Source organism: Diadema antillarum, unplaced genomic scaffold, assembly GCF_040938485.1.
Source record: "Diadema antillarum isolate AM-2024a unplaced genomic scaffold, OU_Dant_1.0 seq00000356_RagTag, whole genome shotgun sequence".
Lineage (NCBI taxonomy): Eukaryota > Metazoa > Echinodermata > Echinoidea > Diadematoida > Diadematidae > Diadema > Diadema antillarum.
In genome coordinates, this window is record NW_027271362.1 from 1080536 (window position 1) to 1089577 (window position 9042).

At 39.7% G+C, this 9042-nt stretch overlaps 1 protein-coding gene across 1 annotated transcript; it reads right to left on the reverse strand.

Moving 5' to 3' along the window:
- Positions 1–3609: 3609 nt before the first annotated feature.
- LOC139731084 (acyl-coenzyme A diphosphatase NUDT19-like) lies at positions 3610–8814 on the reverse strand. Its single transcript, XM_071641964.1, has 3 exons — positions 8107–8814; positions 6807–7014; positions 3610–5129 (listed from the first exon to the last, which is right to left on the reverse strand). The coding sequence occupies exons 1-3, from the start codon at positions 8803–8805 to the stop codon at positions 4906–4908; spliced, it is 1131 nt and encodes a 376-aa protein (XP_071498065.1). The 5' UTR covers positions 8806–8814; the 3' UTR covers positions 3610–4905.
- Positions 8815–9042: the final 228 nt, after the last annotated feature.

Sequence of the window (9042 nt, forward strand, 5' to 3'; positions counted from 1 at the left end):
ACGCTGGCCTTCCATGGCTCGATAGCGCGAAAAAAGGCGACCCTTGTCCGACTTTATCAAGGTTTAAGTCCATTATGATCATAAACAATTTATTAAGAGGACGCTATTTGTTCAGAGTGCGTGAATTAGCTAGCGCGATCACCATAGTCCAAATAGGATTTCATGTCCATTTTATTGCGAACATAAAACAGATAATGACCGACTTTATTCGGGACTTTGTTGACATTATCTCCGAGGAATCCCAACTCGTATGTTATGACCTGACGAGCTTGCTCCAAGGGTCACGTTGTCCCGAAAAAGCAGCGAAATAATTATGCATAGAATTTTCGTCTTGCATGGTTGATTCCTGATCGGGGAATTTCAACTGCTGCTCATTATAGCCTGGGTGGAAGAGGCTGTACAAAGTGACCCTAGTTGAGAATAGAAGACTAGTACCTTCATAGGTACTCTAGTTGAGAATTATCGAGGGCGCCCCCATTGTCGCTGCATTGCACATGGACTAACATTCAAGCAGAATGCTGTGATGTGCCACTATATCAGGACAATTTCGTTGGGGGCCAAGTTCGGGGGGGGGGGGGGGAGGGGGGTACAGACTGGTCTTTCTTGGTTCGTTGGTAGCTTTTTGTTTGTAGCTTTTGACAATATTTCAACTGGGCCTTTTCTATTTATCTGTGTGTTTGTCTATCTACTCATCTAAATAGTATCTATATACCTGTAATACATGTAATTATACATATGGTGTACATGTATAATAATATCTACCTACCTATCAATCAATCAATCAATCAATCAATCAATCAATCAATCAATCAATCAATCAATCAATCAATCAATCAATCAATCAATCAATCTATCTATCTATCTATCTATCTATCTATCTATCTATCTATCTATCTATCTCATTGTCTCTCTCTTTCTGATTTGGATTTCCAGTACACTGTGTGTATTTCATTTGAACATTCAGTACTTTGACTAGATGTACACATACTGCAATAAGCAAACAATAACCAGTGTGTATCTTAAGATATATTCTTTTAATATTTTAATTCTAATTTCAAAGAGCAGTCTTAATCCACATTGTACACAAGTACTGTTACATATATGATGCTCGTAATAGGTAAAAAACAGTCAAATAAAGATCAATGGAATACACAGATTAAATTATGATATACTTCGCATTCAGTCGTGTTGCACCTACATGCATTAGAAGTCGAATCTATTTGGACTGAAGAAATAGCTTTGACATAGAGAAAAATCAACTTATGAGGGATTAAAAGCAATGGAATATAAAGAGGACTCGAAAAGACCTTCGACTTGGATAATTATTCAACTTATGGGAGGTCGACTTATCAAGGTTGACTGTATATTCGGAAGTTTGCTGCATATACAGACACTGGCACACACAGACACACACACATACATGTACATGCATCTATACAAATTTGTCCAATCAAGACAGAATTACCCAACCAACGGTACATCGAAGCTCGTCAACACATGAACTGGACTTTATAAAGGCACACGGTGACAGAAAAAGCAGTTTCATACGACCAAGCTCTTCCATTCATAAGTTTAGACAATCTAAAACAGTGTCAAACTGTACCAATCAAGAGGAAACTGCATTCCTAATGAGAATATAATTGAAAATAGTAATCATAATGATAATTATGTGAACAATAAAAATACATGTTGAGATAATACAGGCAACTCCTGTTATAACAAAGTCTTTGGGAGCGGCAGTTTTCTTTCGTTATACACTGTATTGAAATTTCATTATAGCTGAACAGTAAAGTATACAAATATACTGTAGATCATAATTTAGGGAAATGAGTTTTTACTTCATTGTAACATGACTTTGATTAAAACCGTGTTTGTTAATACAGGAGTACATGCTATCTCTATTTGTCGGCATTTACAAGATTTTGCATTCTAGCTTTTTAGTGGAAACATAAATCCGACGTCTTTATTTCAGATGGAAGTAAGAAATGCAAAATGCAGCAATAAAATTGGACATAATGGTGAACATGAATACACTCGACATTTTAGTATGACTTGACACTGTCATGCAATAATACACGGACCATGGGAAAGAAAGAAAAAATGAAACAACAAGAAATAGTGTATGACAAATATAGTTAACTGGGGAGGAAAACATCGTAAATATTAAGAATCACTTTTATTTTCTATACTTTTTTATTACATTTTAGGAGGCCATGAGTAGACAGTCACACTCCCAATTATTTTGTAGCTTCTGGAGGTGTCATCACTAGTTGTGCTGTCTGCCTTTTTGTTCTTGTATCACCTTTCATAGGTTCCTTGCCACGTCCATAAATGCTAAACTTGTGTCTGTTGATGTGGATGCATCATAATACAGTTCTCTGCACAACTCTGGAAGAATACAGCAAGTGACCACAGGGTGTTTTCTTGTCTAGATGAGTAATGAGGAAATCCCAATGCATTTGCCATTTTCGTGACCATTGCTGCTCTACGTGTATGATGACATCTTGACATAGATATTTCTCTGTGGGACTAAGAGTTGAAACTTGGCATCCTAGAAGATCATGCCAAGTCTAATCTAGAAAATTTCACTAATTCAGATTGGGGTGATTGGTCACTTGCTCCCTGTTGCCATGAGGCATTGCTGTCAAATATCTGCAACTTGCACTGTTTTTATTTTTTGTTTTTTTGTTTTTCAGTTGTCCAGGCAAGCTTGCTCATTAGCATTCAGTGCTTTATTCAAACTTGACTGATATATATTCGTAGCGAGCCCACTCCAGCGCAGCAATGTGCCTCAGTCCAAAAGGAAGGCCATGGTGACATATTGCATAATTATTACAGTGGACTGGACTCCCATTATAATGAAGTACTCGAGACCGGCAGTTTTCTTTCGTTAAACTGAAATTTTGTTTTAACCAAACATGCAAGAGAAGTACAAAGAGTGGATAATGTTGCGGCCTGAGTTTTTACTTCGTTGTAACTGGAATAAACGGGAGTGCACTGTACTAGATTAGGTATTCTCTATTCTAATGACGATAGTTTCCAGACACTTGCGTTGTCGATCAGCAAAGAAAGCACATTCTGTGGGCTAATCTGTTCTCATCAAGGACGACTTCAGGACCAAAGCATCCCAGTTCTAACCCTACCCCCCCCCCCCTTATCTCCACTAACATTAGCAGCCCATATCAACAGCATGACCAAGTTAGGGAGAAAGGTTTGCGATAGCACCATGTGTATGTAGACCTTGCAGGGTCTTATTCCCCTTGATGTACCTCTTTCCTTCCCAATCCATTTTTCCATATGTTGCTTTGATTTTGCATGCCATAGTCCATATCATTCACAGACTTCGTTTTCTCCCAATTGATTTCATGAACCTCCACTTATTTCTCCTATCTCCATGATTTTCCAACCTTCAATCTTCAACTTCTCCCTCTCCCCTCTCCCTTCTACTTCATCTTTCTCCTCCCAGCGATATGCCCGAACCTTCTACCTGATTTCACTATTATTCTCACTTAGGACTCTCTCTGTCCCCTTTTCTCCCGTCTCCACTAGGGCAACTTCAACTTCCGGCTCTCTGCTACCCCTCTCTCGTCGCTATTTGTCTTCCTTACATTCTCCCTATGTCTCTTCCCTCCTTAACTCTCCTCTTTCTAGGCTCTTCTTTTGTCAAGCCATGATCCCTATAAGGACTACATACACATGGTGCTACCACCAGCATTTCTCCCTCATTTTCTTCACCATGCAAACCTTTAAGCAACATATGACCAAGTTAATACCCACATCTTGCCATGAGCAAATGTCACTGAACTTTCTCACGACATTTAGCACAGTTGTGGTACCATGCTGTCCCAGAATCTTCTGGCTGGACTACATGAATCTATGAGAAGAATTTGATTTTGCCATTGATCAATTAAGGTTGTCGCAGGGTATTAAACATCCAGGATGAAAAATGTAATATTTCCGTGGTCATTTCCTCTCATGCCACACTTCAATGTGTCCACCCTGCTAATTTTTTGAATGGTATGATAGCCAGGACGATATATGAAAAAATGATGGTTTTATTTTCCAAGGGAAATCTGTTATAACTGCTCTACACAAAAGTCCTGCCATTATCATTGATCATCATCCCCTGCTCCAAGAATAGCCTGGTACCCACTCATATAGCTGGATAGAGAGGGACACTTACGGGTGAAACTTCTCTTCCAAGGATGTAGGCACTTGGTAGGATGCACACTCAGGACCTCTCTTTTAAAGTTCATAGGGGTCTTACCCACTTCACTACACTGCCCTCACTATAAACTTCTCTGGAACTTTTTTTTTGAAGTTAGGGCTTTGGTAGATGCTGAAAAACGGCAATGGAAGCCTTGGAAATAATGTTTATACCCAACTCTGACGAAAAACATTTCAAGCTTGTAACATTCACAGTATCAATGGCAAAAAAAAATTGCACTGGCTCCACAGCGAAGTTTTAAGCAACATGTGTTACACAATTCTGATTAACTTCATAAATTAACAGACATTTTGGGAATTTAGATACCTGTAAAACCAGAAATGTTCACATGCATTTTAATTTCACAAATTTTGTGAAAGCCAAGATTTGCAAAATTAAAATGCACGCAAAGCTTTTTGACACTTTGTGCATTGAAAGCCAGCTGCAATTCGTGAAAGTTCAATGCCACGAAAAAGACCAGCTGCAATTTGCGAAAATTTCATGCCACAAAAATATCTTGCTTTAGGATTTATAACCGTCTATACATTTGTATATAGCAATTTGAATACAAATTGCATAAACACATGGAGCACTTGTATGGACTCGTTAGCTCTAATACTTGGCCCAGAAATGTGGAAGGGATGGAGCTCCCTACCACCCCTCTACTCGGACGGCATCTGAGATTTTAGTACCTCGCCTCACATCTTGGAGGTGTCCCGAGCTGGTATATGGACAGTGACTGGATGAGGGTGCCCGCATCTCTCCGGGCCGGACACGTCTAGCCGGTAGTCCGTCACGCTGCGGAAGAGGATCCTGTTTGTGTGGGCCGAGGACCGGGTGTGGTCCTCCATGGTACCCTCATAGAGCAGCACGTTGTCCTCATTGGTGTCCTCCGCTGGATGATCTGGATAATGTTCATCTCCTAGGCAACGGCAACAAAATCAACAATAATGACAACAAAAATAATGAAGCTGGGAAAGTAAATGGTTTTCTTTTCACATAATAACATTATTTTGTGTGATTGATATCACTTCCTATGAAACTATGGAAAACTTTAGTTTGGTAAATCATGCAACTCACACAATATTACAGATTTCCAGTCACTTTATTTAGACCCTGATAATATTCCGACTACCTGTATCATTCTCGGCATAAAAGGGAGAGTACTGTAAAACATGATATATTCGCGGCATGAACATTTCGCGAATTGGAGTCGACGGGCTTTCTCGCAGCATGAAATTTTCATAAATTGCCACTGGCATCCAATGCATATTGTATAGGCAAGAACTTTCGCATGCATTTTAATTTCGCGAATTATGTGAAATTAAAATGCACGTGAACATTCCTCGTTTTACAGTATTCTCAAGTGGCAGGGTTAGGTTTTAATTTCTTTCCTTCTTTTTGAAAAACTAAGATATGTATTACCATAAGATTAACATTTAAGACAAACAATGTTGGGAGACATTGCTCTTCAACCATGCACAATTTTGTGGCATTTGCAAAAGGGATACATCACATTTAACAGATGGCATGGTACATGACAACTGGATACACGACACTTGGTAATATTGTGTCCTCTCACTGGATTTTATCTGTGAGACCTAAAAGTAGAGCAAGACACATTGCTACCTATCATCATCAGCACAGACATCTTCAGTTATAACAAAGTCCTAGATCGGTATCAGCAGTTTTCTTTCAATATATTGAAATTCCATTATTGCCAAACAATAAAGCAGGATAAGGATACATGGAAATTGCTGAACAATAAAGCATGATAAGGATAATAACATGGATAACTATTTTGGAAGCTGAACTTTTACCGTAGTTGCATTTAATAGATTTTCCTGTATTGAAAATAACAGGAGTACAACTAAGTTGCAAACAGGAGAATGCACATCTCACTCCACCCCCCCCCCCCCCCCACCGATATCAAATGAAAGATCCACATACATAAAATATTTGATCAAAAAAAATATTTTAGCATGGTCAACCACAAAGGTAATTCCATTAAGTTGAACTTTGGTGAAGTTCTACCATGGCTTCCAAAAGGACAGCAGCGTTAAGCATTGATCGTAATTCCATTTCCTGAAAATGTACATATGTTTTACCTGTTTTTTTCCCCTATCATTTAAAGCATTCCTAAAAGCATGACTGGTTATGAAACATACTTGTACTGAAAAAACAAAATAAAAATATTAATCATAACTTTCTTGATGGCACTTTGGACATATCCATATTTCAAACCATTGCAATATCTTTTTGAAGAACATGTAAGATTATTGAAAATCCACCAGGAAGCAGAAGTAATTTGTACATACAGTCACACCTGTCTATAGCAGCCATCCAAGGGAGACGAAAAGAGTGGCACTGGATTATTGGCTCCGGCTACGCCTCCATGTGGGTATGTGGCCGCTAAAGACAGGTTAAAATCTATCGCAGGAAACAAAATTTGTGGCCGCTGGCCACATTAGACAGGTGGCCGCTATACATAGGGTCTTTAACAAAGCTTTTCTCTTGGGAGGATTTCTCAGTGGCCACTATAGACAGGTGGCCACTATAGACAGGTGGCTTCTAAGGCAGGTTTGACTGTATTCATTACCTGGGAACAGGGATGCCACTCCATTGGAGCAATTGCACCTTACTGGGAGGAACCTCTCCATGCCCTGGAAGGCTCTGTTCTGGCAGAACTGAGCGAGATCATCAAAGCGCTGTTTGTTCAGCAGTCTCCTGTACTCGTACACCTGTGGCGGAGGCAGGTAGGTGACGCCGTCGGAGTACAGCTGCAGACTTTCCAGCGGAGTAATCCACTAGCGAGGGAAGAGAAAACGTACAACTGGACTAAGATGTAGGGTACATGTACTCTAAGGTAATGTGGAATAAATTCTCTGTCAAATGACATCTGGGTTAAAATACCAACAGTTGTTTTCTGAAATTCTTCCTGGGGAGATATTTCTTACAAAGTAAGGGATTTTTTTCCTCAGTGATTTTCTGAAAATCTTTCAAAGTTGTTTTTTTCCTATGTTTAGGAAGAAATTTAGGAAAATATGCAAATGAGGATAAATCCTAGGAAGATGCATGAATGCAAATTTCTGACTTTGGAAGAAGTTGGTATTCTAGACTGCACTTTAATAGCAAAAGAACACATTTTTGGTAGATTATCAGGAAAGCCCCAACCCTCTCTCATGTAGGCTGTTCACATAATATATAGCAAGAGGCAAAACATCGTGATGGGCACTTGTCATTCAGTGCGTGTAACTCATAATTGTATATAAGCACTCCATATGCGTGAAATGGCATGAAAAATAAGACTAAGAAATAAGAATTAAAAAGTAAAACTACATGTATACATTGTATGTAGTCAAAAATATTTAACCAGTGGTGGGAAGTCATTCTGACTTCAATTCTTTGGTTTTTGAGAAAATGTTTATTTTGTGCGTGTGTGTGTGTGTGAGTGTGTGTGCGTGAGTGTGTGTGTGTGATACCAGATTTTGATATTCCAGTGCGACACAAACATGCAAAGCCCCTACTGATTTTTCACTTATTCTACAAAGCATGTTACATTGTACATGTATATGGTTCAGTTTGATACAAATTTGTTTTTCAGCTGGTGTACATTTTTGATAGATGTAATCATTTTTGATGATTTATATATTCATATGATATATCATGAATTACTTTAATTGACAATTGAGCTTTTTTTTTCATCATCCTTTCATATCTGCTATTATCTTAAGTGTATTGTTTTTGATAAACACAAAAAGTTGATTAGTATTTTTTCCATCTTAAATTTTGAATATTTGTGATTGTCATCTACATAATGATAGGGATGCAAATCTGTTCTTGTTAATCTTTCATGGTTATGTAGCATTTTACAGGAAGGATCACTACTGCTCACATACTTTGCATTGGCTAATTTCGGCATTGTCTTCAACTGCTACGGGAAGATGGTCCAGGCAGGAGATGAAAAAAATTGTGTCAAATCGCTTCTTCATCATGTCTGAAGGGGTCAGCCAGTTGGACCATTCCGCCAGTGACCAGATGTCTGGTACACTTTGGAGTTCCTGGCACAGGGAAAGAAAGCTCCCTGCATCTTTGTGGATCCGTTCTCTCCACGTGCGTAGGTCCTGCGCTGCCATGGTTACGCTTGCTCCCAGGGGAGGTCTCTTCACACCAGCAAGAGTTCTGCATTGTGAGGCATCCCTCAGCATCAATATCCCACACTCCTCAAAAGTCTCGCGTATGGCAGATATTCTGTACGCGACGGCCGGCGGCAATTCAGACCCGTGGTCCCGTAGAAACATGGGTGGCCGCTTCCCCTCTATCTGCACCATGGGGCCAAAGTCTGACGGGGCCTGGACGTTTGCGTACTCGCGAAACATGCCCAGCCACTCTGAGCTGAAGTCTGCCTTCTCAACTGTACCACCGGGGAACACCTGCGCAGATGGAAAGAAACCACTTTTGGCACTTCGCTGAAGCATGAGGATCTGGTAGTCAAAGACAAATTTCCTGTTGCCAAGGTAACTGGTGATGGGGCTCTTGACTCTGGCCGCAAGAATCAGTGTGGCAGCTTCCCGCCAGTACTTTAGGCCGCTCGCCATGGTGGTAATTGACCTAATATTATGAAACAGTGTGATGAACTTTGTTACACAATACAAAATTTACAGATACTATACTAGAACATCTAAAGGGTATACGCAGGAGGGCTATTCTCACTTGCCCTAATGAAGGGAAGAGATATCACACACCTTGAACATGTCTGCTAATTCCTGTACAAGTTTGCAAAGAAATACACAATGAAGCAAACACACCATTTAATTTGTTGTCATTACCTCCCT

Coding starts and splice junctions, on each gene's coding strand:
- LOC139731084 (XM_071641964.1), bottom strand. CDS start 8,805: ATGGCGAGCGGCCTAAAGTACTGGCGGGAAGCTGCCACACTGATTCTT. Junction 7,015..8,106: donor CCGAAATTAGCCAATGCAAA/GTATGTGAGCAG, acceptor TTCCCTCGCTAG/TGGATTACTCCGCTGGAAAG. Junction 5,130..6,806: donor AGTGGCATCCCTGTTCCCAG/GTAATGAATACA, acceptor GCCGTTGCCTAG/GAGATGAACATTATCCAGAT.